This window comes from Odontomachus brunneus, unplaced genomic scaffold (genome assembly GCF_010583005.1).
Source record: "Odontomachus brunneus isolate Ranch 3 - 2012 unplaced genomic scaffold, Obru_v1 Obru_scaffold_064, whole genome shotgun sequence".
In the NCBI taxonomy this organism is placed as follows: Eukaryota; Metazoa; Arthropoda; class Insecta; order Hymenoptera; family Formicidae; genus Odontomachus; species Odontomachus brunneus.
The window spans coordinates 1,371,112-1,385,708 of NW_022639514.1; the positions used below are offsets into that span (position 1 = coordinate 1,371,112).

At 35.7% G+C, this 14,597-nt stretch overlaps 1 protein-coding gene across 3 annotated transcripts in view; it reads right to left on the bottom strand.

The window, feature by feature from the left end:
* LOC116846426 (lachesin-like) overlaps window positions 1-14,597 on the bottom strand; it is a 417,598-nt gene that overhangs the window by 62,764 nt on the left and 340,237 nt on the right. For all 3 annotated transcript variants that reach the window (XM_032820223.1, XM_032820225.1, XM_032820222.1), the window contains exons 6-7: window positions 13,807-14,024; window positions 12,314-12,389 (exon numbers count right to left, since the gene is read on the bottom strand). In XM_032820223.1, coding sequence (XP_032676114.1) covers window positions 12,314-12,389; window positions 13,807-14,024 — 294 coding nt within the window. The remainder of the gene's footprint in view (window positions 1-12,313; window positions 12,390-13,806; window positions 14,025-14,597) is intronic.

Here is a 14,597-nt window from a genome sequence, read left to right on the forward strand (position 1 = left end):
GTATTCGGTATCCAATAAAAAGTTTTAGGAACTATTATGAAACTGCTCGGGATTTGGAGTCCGATCAGGATAATTCCGTTATTTTCTAGATTTCTATTGTGTTTTCTAGGGAAAACGGAATTATTTCAGGCGGGGAATCTATGTCGAACATGATAGCTCTCCAGATCTTTTAAAAGTTATGAAAAATTAAATCTTCTTATTGGATATACAGGGTGTCCTAGACTCTCCTCCGCAATTTTTGTGGAAATGTAGAACGGATTGAAATAAACATGAAAATCTCATACTGTTTTGTGATATTCGCAATAATAGTCGAGATATTAGTTAAATATTGCTGAATGATCACGAGCATAAAGTAGATGAGCTGTAGTGGCGCAGTCTGCCGTTGTATACTTATACATTAAGTCAAACTGAACAAAAGTCCTCTTCCTTTTCGCAAATAATCACATAGATTTTGAAATATTAATTAAAGAAGATTTTTGCATTGTCGCACACAATCATGTAACAATTTTCTTTCGTTAATAACTAAAAATTTATGTGGTTATTTGCAAAATGATAAAGAGATTTTTTGTTCAATTTGATCTAATATACACGATAGCACACGATAGCACACATCGCCACTACAACTTATCTATCGCGCGTGATCATTTACCAATCTTCTTTAATTAACATCTCAATTATTACGAATATTACAAAACGGTATAATGTGAAAGTCAGCGGGAAGCTTTTATGACTTGGTTCTATAAAACCCATAAAATATTTAGATTTGTTGGAATCTATTATATTATGGTATATTATGTTAGTAATTTGTATTTTTAAGCTACAAAATGCAAAATTCGCAAGTAATAAAGCAATAATATAGTATAATAAGGAATGATACATCATAGATGATACATAGAATTATATATCAAAGCAATAATATATCATAGACCTCTAGGTGTGTCAAATAATTTGTTATGTATGAGATGTCTGATTTTAACGGATCAATTCACTAAAAATAGAGAGATCATTTGAGTCGAAATTTAGGTGGTTGATATTTAATATCAGTCAATATTTGAAAATTTGATTTCATGAAATTTGTTGACTCGTTAACCTAGTTATTGTGAAACTATTCGGGAAACTTTCCAATCGGAATTATCCCGTTATTTTCAGAAAACACAATATAAATCTGTGGAATAATTTAACGATTCCGATTGGAAACCTTATACATAGTTTCGTAATGCCTATTCTGCACCTGTATTTATTTCATATAACAAGAAGTATCGATTCCAATCGTTGAATAGCGGTTCACAAACACGAATTTGTAATCATGCTTTCCATTATAAGCCGTAAATAATTCACAAATACGAATGCTGGTCTTAGAATCTAATTTAAATCTTTATAAATGCTGATTTATATATCTAATAATATATTCCTGCAACCGCAAGACATATCATCTTGAATTTGCCAACACCTTGTTCTCATTTCACATTTTAATCCCGTTATTGTATACAACATTAGTTGTAAATATTATTATTTAACTGCTTTCTTTGTATTTACCTTGTATTCTTAGTTTTTTTTTACTCCTTTTGTATCTTTAAGAATCTTATAGAAATTCGATTTTAACAAAAAGTAATTACAGAGAATAAATGTTTATTAGTTTATGTGTTTATCTCAATTTTAATCTATTATATTAAATATTAAATCGTTTACTTATCGCGCGCACACACACGTACATACATACATACGCATATATTCTACTTGTGTTAGATAAAGTAATTGTAATTACTAAATATAATTAATGATTGTAATTGAAAATAAAATGGAAATAAAAATAATATAGGAGAAATATTGGAAAAATCGGATACATTCTATTACAATACGAAATAATTCTGACACAAGTTTTTTTCTAATTTTAGCATGGACAAAATGCCAGTATGTAATTTTTGTATACAATACAATCAGTGTATTATTCATTGAAATGCTATATTTATGGCTGGTGGTTCAGTTGTAAACGTAGCATTGCAAAATCAATAGGATCTTGCATAAGGATTAGTTTATAGTAGCGGTTATTTCCATTATTGATGCTTCTTGCGAACACAGACAGTGTCATTGGACATAAATGTATGGAAGTCATTAATTTCATCGTCACAAATCTAGAAAGTTGGATTTAGTGTAGTGAATAACGAATTTGTATATTACAGATTTTACAATGAAATCTTATTTGTATATTACAGATTTTACAATGAAAGCTTATTTTTATCAAAGTCAGTGTGATATAAGACAGAGCAGTAAAGTTGGAGTGTTTACATTGAAAATTGATGAATACTCACTGGTCATCAAGGAAATAATTTTTTTATTGATTTAATCAGAAATATTTTTACTAATTCACTTTAAAAAAAATAATGTGAAGAAAACATAGTAATCCGTATAGTGTTATATGTTGAGATTTTGCATTGGTTTTCTCAAATACAACAGAGAATTTGCAGATTAATGTAAAATTATAATTTTTACTCGGCCATTTTGTTATATCTTATTGCAAACATTGTGTTTTAGACAATTTATGATCTTTAATCTGGAATATTTTTTCGTGTTATGACGCACATTAGATTTTCTTCTAACCAATTTTGTTTTTACTTCTACTGGTTCTTTATTATATAAACAGTGATAGTGCACATATATAAAAGAGAAACTTTTATACGATTGTGTTACTAACAAAGGAACACCGCGAACCCGAACTTTTTGATTTTAATATACTTTTGTGAGTATGTAGAGTAAATCAATACGGTATATTCCATTTGTGTCCAATCGCTATTTAAAGGTATGATTTGCACTCTCAAAGTAAAAAGGACGATTCACTTTTTCGTGTATTACTCTTAAATTGAAGAAGATAGAAAAAAATTTTTCGAATAAAAATTCATTTTTCGAGTAAATTGTAAGTTAAGTACTGTAAATTGACATAAGCATAAATAAAAAATACCTATAAAAATTTTTTACAATAAAAAAAGATATTTTTTTATTTATGTTTATGTCAATTTACAGCACTTAACTTACCATTAAACTTTTATTCGAAAAATTTTTTTCTATTTCTTTTAATTTAAGAGTGATATACGAAAAAGTAGATTTATCCTTTTTACTTTGAGAGTGTAAATCATACCTTTAAATAGCGATAGGACACAAATGGAATATATCGTTATTCATGAATTGATTTACTCTACATACAAAAATGTGTCCAAATCAAAGAGTTCGGGTTCGCGGTGTTCCCTTGCAAGCGTAAAAGAACGAAATAGTAAAAGTTTTTGATATTATTTTATGTTTTCCATACACATATTGCTGCAGAAGTGGTTAGTGAATAAGTTTATAAGAAGTTAGTAGAAATCATAAATTTTAAAAGTTTATAATAACTATCCGAAAAAGTTTACGACAATGTCGATGAAACGACACATTACAATAGTATAGTGTCGTTAGAGCGACGCAGTTCCGTAGTAAGGTATAGCAAACGAGAGTGCAAGATTGCTCGTCTATTGCGTCATAAATAATTTATTGAATCGGGGGTTACTAAGAATCGCGACTCAACGAGGAGGACAAAAGTTTCGAGGCGACCCCGAGGCTTTCTACGTTAAAGTTTCGGCCATGCGACACGAACTCGTGCCCCGAAGGTAGACAGCGGGTCTCCATGCAACCCGGTACAAAATTTTTACGCCTCTGTGCACTGACGAAGTTCTACAAAGGTGTGCTGTCGGTGAGGCGTCCCACCGTTTTGTGTCTGCCGAGTTTGCCGGAAGTATGATCAATTCATAATTAAAGCGACCGACGTAATAGGGAACTTCGATATCGCGCCGTTGTGACCGCCGAGCGAGTAGTTACGTTTGCTTGCGCCTCGAAATAAAGAATTCATCGGGAGACTTCTTTACGCGAAATCTCACGCGATTTCTACGTAAATTGTATCGTAAGATCCGTTCTGCAGCAAAGTTATACGCCGAGAGAAAAAACGGTTGATCTAACTAAAGTTATAGCTATTTTTGCTCTCAACCGCATATTTTTGGTTATTCTAATATGGGAATGGTAGCAGTAACATACATATGAGATCATGATCACTAATATTAAGAATTTAATAAAGAAATAAGTTTTTCTAACCATAATTTATAGTTATTATTTCTTTATATGATTATAGTTACAAATACTAAACTTTCTTTTTTGTGTAACAGTTGACTTTTGAAGTTTATTAAACCCGTCAGGATTAGACAGATTTTTATTTCACGAGTAACAGAATTAGAAGAATTAGAAGAAGTAAATAAATTAAAAAAAATTATTTTGAAATAATGGATGTCACACACACACATACACAAACTAAAAAGAACTAGAAATTTAAAGCATTTTCTAGCAATTATTAGATAGTTGTATTAATTTCATCCTAATCAAGATGTAACACTTTTCTTGCAATTACTGTGTACAAAAGATGCGTACCATATCTGAACTAAACGATTTACTAAACAAAAACATCAGAAAACAAAGTAAAACACTATTTAATTAATTAACAATCAAGTCTGCTGCTTATAAATAGACAAATTTGCTCTCATAATATTTCATTTCTTGTACATGCTTTCTAATTGAAAAATTTTTATGCTAAGAAGAATCATACGAAATCTCTGATGCGTAATAATATGTTCTGCTGTTTTTCGTTTTGTGCCAAATTTTACAACCATTAGATATCACATGTCCTTTTATTCGTTCTTCTATTTAGTTGTAGTGTTTCATTTCAGGTTCTAAGTCTGAGCTATCGTGACCGTTTTCATTTATACTATTACCATTAAAACAGTTGGATGTGTTTTCTCCGCAATAAAACTTTGTATCATTAACATACTTTGCCATCCCATTTGTCTTTTGCTCATTTTCACTTCGACTCTTAGTTGTTATCTCTGTCACAAGCCTTAATATTGTCGTACGTCTTACTTCCCTCAATTCTTCTTTTCTTACAATATACCTTTCTACACGTTCACTTATTGTTTTCGCACAATTTTAAATTCTTTTTCAACGATATAAATAAATGTATTTAACTTATTCATGTTAGATATCATAATACATGCATATTATAAAGTTGAAATAATATTACTGACACTACGCCTTGAAAAGAATCGGCTTATATATTGTACAGTAAATTGCTTCAACCACTAAACTGAACTTTATCAAGTTTTTGTCTAGTACTTACGCAGTACTTTTGCAATTAATGAGAATGCACTAATTTTAGATAGTAACTGGGCAGATATCTACGCAAACCACATACATTTCTGCTAGGTAACTACATACCCGAACCCGCCAGCAAGTCGACTCACAAGACTCTTAACCATCAGAAGGAGACTCAAACGAAGGATGCCTCAAGACCTAGTCAACTAAAAACCTAATTAGCTTACTTAAGCCCTGACCTCTAAAAAATATAGTTGTCATAACAAAGCGACTGTGTTAATGAACACTGTTCGTTTAGGTCCAATATCAAGTGTGACAAACCTATAGCTAAATGTCTTTCACTCAAGACAGATTGCAATACAAATATCAAACTAAGAAAAAAGAAAAAAAATTTTGCCAAGACCAATTTTAGAACTGGAGCTACTTGTTAATGACGTATAATTTTTTTTCTCAAAGTAATATGGTGTAGTTGTATTAAAGTTATTCGGCAGATTCCGTGAAAATAACTTTTTAGAGTATCCGGATAGAAATTAAGGATATAAAATTTCACGGATATCACCTGAAAGTATCGTAAATAGACGCTCGCCGATACGTCTCGAAAAAATGGCGTTTTTGGGGAAATTCGCTTATCCGTATAAATCCGGCAGCGAAGTCTTTAAGTGGCTTACGTTACGTGGCATCCGAAATACATATGTGCGGAAAGAGTTTCACAACAAATTTATCAAAGTCAGGTCGGGCCGCGACTTCGTTTGCATCTTATGCTGAAGAATTCGTTAGTGAAATTCTCAAATCCAAATGAAAAGCTCGTAGAGAACTTTGCGAGGCACGATACCGCGCGACCGCGGAAGTTTTCCGAGTCCGACAACTCAGTATGGATTTGCAAGGGGAATTTGAGACAACGAGAAGTTTTCCGTTTGCGAGAATTTCATTAAGAGCTTGTTAAGCGCGTAAGAATTTTTACTGTGTCGCGAGTCACGTTACAATGCTTTCGCGAGTACATTTCATACAGTTTCACGTACATGGAAACTCCCAAGTTTCGCGGCGATTATTCGTACATTTGACACATCAGCGCGCCAATGAGTGTAGTAAACAAAGTGAATTCATACACGGGTTAATTAATCCGGAGCGGTCGCGACACGATGATAAATGCGACACCGGAATATGTTTTAACGACTGACCCGATAATTCCCATAGACCGAGAAGGCCATAATTACTCACTCGACAGATACCATTTTAAATCGCGAAATAACGACAATTGCCAGGCGTGTCGATCACGATAGCGCAGCACCTAAAAGTTGTGTCGCGCATTTTCCCTGACACCGGCGACGCAACGCAATTTTCCGTTCCGTAAGCAAGCAAGCAAGCAAGCAACGTCCGAATTAAGGCGACGAAAAATGACGTCCCGAAGGCCGACAAAGCGGCCGCGTAACGGCCGTTTATTAAATCCGCGTCTTAGCAACGACGCAGGGGTGCTCGAATCGGAGCGCAGCGCGGCGGGGTAGACGTTGCATTATGTATACGATGCCTGGTTTGAGCAAATCACAGGGAGGAGCAGAGGGGGATAGGGTGCGTCGAGAGCGAGACGAGAAGCTAGAGACAGAGAGAGAGAAAGATAGCGCGAGAGAGGGAGAGAGGAGAGGAGCCGAATGAATACGATATTGTTACTATCCGGGTCGACCGCCGCGAGTTTTGCCTCGTTCTTCCGTCATTCTTCGCATACTATGTCCGCGCTTCAATGCTGCCACGAATAACAGTTTGACTCGACCGTGGAATAAATTAGCCAGGGAATTCGAGCTTCCACGAGCGGCAGAGGGCGAGGGAGAGAAGGGGAGGGACGGGAGGCGCGTTGGACTGGCGTGAGGAAGGGACGGGGTGAGGGTGCGGGAGGACACAGGGGTTGGAGAGAAGAGGGACGTTTCGTGGTGTCAGAGCGGGGAAAGCGCTCGGGACGACGGTAGAGGAAGAAAAAAGAAGAGAAGGAGGGTGGAAGTAGGTAAAACACGGGCACGAGGTGCACAGGCTCGGATATCAAGAAACAGGGGTACTTTGCCCCTTAGGCGGTCCTTAATAATAAATTCATATCTCGGCCCCATCGCGCTCTCCCGGTGCCGCTCTCCCCCTCACTTTTTACTGCCGCCGAGACGAGCTCCGGCGGCGACCGGAATCGTCGTTCTCGCTTCGCGGCCGCGACGACTCCTGAGGAGAAGCGTGTCCCGTTCGTGTCTCCTTCAGTCGGTCTACAAATCTCCTTTTTATGCCGCTTAATAAAACTCGTCCGACATATCTCTAACTACCGCCACTTAATTTCGACTGGGTCGACCTTTTCCGCCTCTCCGACGAAACGCGCGCCAGGGGTTTCGTTATTTCACCGTCGGTGACTGTACCGAAGCGGGTTTGTTTGCTTCTCTCTTCTCTTTCTTTCCATCCCTTTCCTCCTCCTTCTCTCTCCCTCTCTCTCTCCCCGTCTCTCTCTCTCTCTCTCTCTCTCTCTCTCTCTCTCTCAATCTCTGTCTCTTACTCTCTGGACCGTCACGCGCCCCCCTTTGCCCAGCCTTCGCTGGACCTTTTCAAAGTTATTTCTCCGCTTCTCCTTTGGAGAAGCTCCGAGAAATTCGAATTCCTTTCTAGTGCGGCTTTTTCTTCGTGTTTTCATCTTCCTGCTTGTAGACGGAACAATGGAATGGTCACAATCGAATCAAAATCGGCGGCTCCAAATGGACGGGAAAGCGCGTGTCTCTTTCTCTCTCTCTTTATCTCTTCATTTACTGTTTATATTTCCGCCTGAGATGAGAATATTAATTTTTCCACTCGCGTTAAAGTTTAGCTTATAGGCGATATGTCCTGATTTACTCCAAATGTTTCTCTAAAAAACCTTTTCATAAGAATGTATCACGTTCTTTTTGCACTTTTTCAGTTTCATTATTGTATAAAGGCAGTGTAGGTGTAAAAAATAAATTCTAAGCGAAGAGCACATAGGTGATAAATAGATTGCATGCATAGCATTAGTAATCATGGATGAAAGTTCATTTTGCCGCTTTCACGTCTATGGAATAAATAGCAATTACGCGTCTCGGAGCAGAATATATGGTGCTCGTATAGAACTCCGCATCGCATTCGATTATGGGGCGTGACTCTTAGCGCACTTAATCCTGCATCCCTTTTGGGAATACCAATAATTCAGTATTAGCGACATGCCGATAGCCCAACGAATCGTCCAGTCGAAATGCAGGATTTGGTCAGTTTTGCGAATTCGTGCGAATGCTTTTCACCATAAATCATCGCGTTGCAGTCGCGCGTCACGCTATGGTCAATGTTGCCGTTAATTTTGTCAGAGAGCACGACAGAAAAAGCGTTTTTCGAAAAGGATGTTCAAGTCAGGACTAAAAATGGCACATCTGAAAAATTTCACCTTTGTTTGCGTAGCCATACGGCTGATACGTGCCATTTCAATTTTGCAACTGCGCACACAGTAAAATATCATTCCGCTACTAAGAAAAGCAATTACTCCATTTACTTTTCTCCTTTTGAGCAATGTTTACCTTCCACAAAGGAAATTTTCTTGACCGTAGTCTGTAAAATAACTCATATACTGTTTATTTACTGTTTCCGCCTGAGATGAGAATATTAATTTTCCACTCGCGTTAAAGTTTAGCTTACAGACAACATGTTCTGATTTATTCCAAACGTTTTTCTAAAGATACTTTTCATAATATATCACGTTCTCTTTTCACTTTCTTAATTTCGTTATTATATAAAAGCATTGCAGCAATATATTCATCCTAAAAGGATAACTCATTATCATGTCTTTGAAAAAATTTTTTATAAGAATATTATAAAATGTTACCGGGAGAAGTATGTTTGACTCTACGCAGTAAAGCAAACTGAATTTTTATTTTAATTCTCACATAACATATATACGTTTTGGGCACCTTAATCTAGCATATTGAGGTCATTTTCGTCGTCGCTTATTTTGTTAGTGCTATAAAAAGTACTAATAAAAATATAAAAATGCTAGTAAATATCTATAAAAATAATAAATGTACTTTGAAATCTGTAGAATAAAGTTATATATAGAAATAATCGTAAATATTTACTCAAGTATTTTATTTCATTGCAAAAATAAACGGAAATGTGGAAAAAATTATTTTACGTACAAACTTATAACTATTCTGAAAATTAATAAAAAAAAGTGAAAACTAGGATTTTTTTTGTTAATACTTGAAACTTAAAAAAAAGATGCTACGTATTCCAATTTGTGAAAAAATATAATTATGCAGATGTACAAAAATACATTATTTTTCATTGAAAAGATAAAGAGAACTATTAATTACTTCAGTGAAAAGATAAATAAAATCATTAATTATAGTTTTTGCAATGTTGATTTATTAAAATGTGGAGATTTTATTAAAATTATCGCAAAAATTAATTATACCAGATTCTTTTTTTTGTTTATAATTAGAGTATTTTTTGTATGCATTACATTAAATTTTATAGAATATTATAATAACAACATAAATAATATAATAAATATAATGACAAAATCATTTTTGTTTTTCATCTTTATATTTTACATTTTTTTTTACACTTTGACATCTCTTAATTTGGTACACTGGAAACAAAAACAATTGCACAATAAATTTGCTTTTTTGTTATATGACAAGAGACTGAAATAGCTGAATAATATTTAAACCTTACAAATTTACTAACTATGACTTTTTTAGTACGTATAAAACTCGAAAATTCTTATTTCACTAATTTGCGAGTAATTTAACATTAAAAACTTGCAAATGATTCCAATATGCCATATTAAAGCTAATTTAATATTCTTGATTGAAATGCTAAACTTATTAGGATCCAGAATGTATTTTGGATGAATTTGATATTTATGATGAACTAATAATAGATTTGCGGATATATAAACTTATGAAATATTTGAGATAAGTAAAATTTATTAGAGTGTGTAATATATAATTTTCTGTGTGCAGACTTTGTTTATTGTATAATTTATGAATGTTATTAATTATGATCGAAAGAAACAAACATAATTTATGAATGTTATTAATTATGATCGGAAGAAATAAACATGAACTTTAAAAAGGTACCGTCGAAGAATTAATTCTCACATTGACAATTTAGAATGTAACCGTAATATGTAATTCTTACTTCAAGGAAAATGTCTATTTCCACATAACTTTTTTTATATAAATAAATGAGGTATTTAAGAAACTCTAATTTATTAAATATTATTACATTTACACATGCACTTGTGTGCGTGCATGTACACGTATAGCGACCTATATAGAGGAATGGGAAACAGTTGGATGGGAGAAGTTGACTGTAAAATAGATAGTATTCAATGGATAGTCGCTTTCGTTTTTTGTTTTCTATTGGGTCAGGCAAGGTTTACTCTTCGCCACCTCCTATCTCCCTTGTCGGTAGTCTTTTATGCTAAACTAAACGCTCACATTCATTTGAATGTCGCTAATGCGAAAGGCCGATCCGTACTAATGGAGTGATCTCTCCATATGCGTTTTCGTCGTTGATTCTATTTGCTTCCTATATATATCTGATTTATATTCTTCCTCGGTATTTCATAAAATACATGAATATATCACCCATATGTTTCTTATCTATTGCGATGAATCCGAGATACATTGAATTGCTTCGAATATATGCGATGAGAGTTTCGAGTTATGCCGAATATTATTCGAAGCAAAGAGTTCTCGAAAGCCTCGAATGTTTCTCAACTTTTTGAAGATCAACTATCGTCATGATATTATCATGCATACACTCATGTATCTTTTGTCAGTATATAAGTATTCAAGACATTTGAGACTCAATGCTAGATATACACAGATTGCCAGAGCAAAAAATTCTGATATCGCAATTTGCATATCATAAAATTGTAAGTCACGCAGAAATGACATGCATATGTTATATTTCCAATATGTACTCTCTTGAAGTGAATCAGTTAGACTATTTTTTATTAAATCAGCAAAAGGAGTATTTCACCGATGAGAAAAATCTTCCTTGATTTTCAATGAAAACACTCCCACTTTGCTGCTTTGTCTTATATCTCGCTGATTTTGACAAGTGGAAATAAGATTTCACTATAGATCTATAGTATACAAATTCGTTATATATTGTATGAAACCTAACCTTCTGCATTCATCGTGACGGAATTAATGGCTTTCATGCAATTTGCGTGCAATGGCAATATTCGCGTTTGCAAACTGCATCGATAATGGTAACAGTGGCTACTATTAATTGATCTTTTTCAGCGGAATTTTACTGATTGTGGTGGTATACTTCTAATTGAACCGCCAGCTGTAAGTACAGAATTTCAGTGAAAAATATACTGACTGCACTTTAAAGACTAGCACTGGAAATATTTATTGTTTTATTCTTCTGATTTATTTCGGATATGATGGAACTACATATATAATGCGAAAGCCGGACTGCATACTCACGGCCCGGAGAAACGTGACGTAAATTCAAATAAATGTGCGTTCATCAAACACATTATTAGTAGAAAGAGCACTTTATTCTATGGTAGAAAAATATCATAGGAATAGTACTCTATTCTAGAGTACTATTTACTCTATTCTTTTTACTCTATTCTAGAGTAAAAAAGTATCACAGGAACAGTACTCTCTATCCTAGAGTAGAAAAGTATTCTACGCGCGAAAAGACAAGCGAAACGATATCTGAGTCTGTAGGACGACATCAGAACTACTGGCATCTGTACACAGTCGCGTTTAATTGCAGCCAACAGTGTTGCAATTTAATTCAAGGCGAGTGCCGTCGCGAATCGCGATCTGTCGGCAAATATTAGACGGAGGTAATTAACGTGGGTATATTTGGTCTATGAGAAAGATCGTCACACGCGCGCGCCGCGGAGTTAACCGTGTCAAACCGCACCCGCGCCCGACGCGTCGTCGCCTGAAGAAACCACGGTGTATCCCGTCAATGGGTGTGCCGTAGAAATTACGTAGTTCGTTGAGACCCGACATCTTCGTCGACTTCGTAAACAAGCGGGGAATGACAGCGCGACGTTAAACGCGCCAAACAGCTCGGCGACGAACCGTCATTACCTCGGTAAACGCTACCACGGATCGCTGCGGGGCGCGCGTAAGCAAAACGAGACACTTACTGTACAGGCGAATCGTTCCGTCGGTTTCCCCGCGTGGATTCTTGGCGATGCACTTGTAGCTCCCGTAGTCCTCTTTCTGGAAGAGAAAGAAGAAAAAAGTAGAGATAAGGAGAAGTTCCTGAAACTGAGGGAATTTTTTACTCGGGCAATTGTAACGAGATATTCTTCCCTTTCTTTATCGCCCACTATCCAACAGGCGGAAGATGTTGGGCCAACGTTTTCAAACAGATATGTGCGGTAATTTCAGTTGTGGTAGCTACAATTTCGGTGCAGCTGCAGAATTTAATTTCAAGTTTGGCGCGGACGATGACAATTTGAGCGTTAACGCTACTTAATGCTTGATATCGCGTCTCTCAGGCATCGCTGATATCGTTATTGTTAAGTAACAGTAAATTAATTCGGCGTTTATGTCGCCGCGCAAACAATGATATCGTGCGATCCTATTTCGTACCGACACCCCGAACGAGTAGTTTACTGCGTCCATCGTCCGTCGGCGTGCGAACGATAGTGATTTACGACACAACGCCATCACACAATCACAAATTTTAAAATTTTGGCAATTAAGTCACGCAGTTTTTTGCATAGCAGCCACATCGTACTCTTTTTTTTATTATTGCGCGAGCTGATTCTCATAAACACAAAATGTGAAAATTTGCCTCCATTTTTAATACTTCCTTTGCTCTTTGTATTGTTCTGCGAGGCAATAGAAGGTGCAGTTTCATACTCCTGCGTCCAACGAAATTCTGTTACAGATTATAAATACGCCCAAAAACATTTTCAGGAAAAAACTGATTACTAGCCAGAAATTGACCAGTTTTTATTGGCTAGGATTTATTCGACAGTAACTGTTCAGAAACTGGACAGGAAAATATTGGCTAGTATATCTCGACCAGTTACTAGCCAGAAACTAGGCTATAAAAATGGTAAGTAAATGTGCTGGGTAGTTTTTTTGCCTGGAAAAAATTCGAAAAATTCTGTACAATGCCACTTGACTAGTGGCTGGCTGCAAACTAGACAAAAAAGGTGATGAAAAATAAAGCTGCAATCATTTCAATAATAAATCAATTTGCACGTGAAAGAATTCTATTTTCTGAAACATGAGTTTTATATTATTTTTATATTAAACATTGAACAAAAATATAATATTTTATAGTGTGAAACCAAACGATGAGAACTATTTTACAGAATTTTGTAAAAAATTATTTATTTAGAAACTAGTAAAAAACTGATGAGAAGCTGGCTAGAAACTGACTAGTTTTACCATCAGTTACAGTTACTGGCAAAGCAAGCATTGCCTAAATCGGCAACAATAACCTAAATTCTTAGCCAATTACTGATTAGAAAGAGTTCACTCTTTTTACTTATACGAATTCGTCGTCGGGTTTTTCCGAATTTTCAAGATTTGCGTTTTTTCCTTCCCTTTTTTTATTTTTATTTCAAAAACAACGCACTCTCCATTCGATAGCAGTCGAAGATGGGACACGTTTATTCACCTGTATATCGAATATCGTAAGCGTCATGTGCATTTTGTAGGACGGTCTGTCGGGCGACGACGTAGCCTTGTATTTGACGCTCTCGTGAATCATTAGGCCGTCCTCCCTCGCCCAGTAATTCAAAGAAGTCGGATGAGCCTCGGTGTAGCATTCCAGCGTAACGGAGTAACCCAAGGGCGCGCCGACCAATTGGTGCGGTATCCAGAGCATAGGGGGGACTGCAACAGCAGAAGTGATTGATTGGCTCATAAATGTTCCAATTACTAACAATACACGATGGGCCTACGATCGATATCCCTTCCGCGCCTCAATAAATCTCGAAGCCCGGCTCGGCGCTCGTTGCGCGAGCGTGTGCGCACGCCAGCGCCAACGTGAAGAATGATCCGAGACAATCGCGAGCTTTTCCGACAATTCAGTTTTGCGACGTAATTGGATGAATCATCGCGAGATGGAATCTGAGTTCATTGTCAATTCCGCATCAATGAGTTTTAACGTAGAAGACGTCACGATTGAACGAACCGTAATAACTCGTTAACGATTAAAGAAAGAGGGAGAAATGGGAGGGGGTGCAGAGAGAGAGAGAGAGAGAGAGAGAGAGAGAGAGAGAGAGAAGAAAAGGAGATACACAGCGCTAAATTAAAGAAATAAAATATTTTAATCGGTATCATGTTTACGTTTGTATAAAATGCATAATAAATAAAAGTTATTTTCAATGAATTACAATGAACTTATTATTAACATCACACACAGAAATATACTGCATTCAAATAAATGTTAGTTGTTTTAAATAT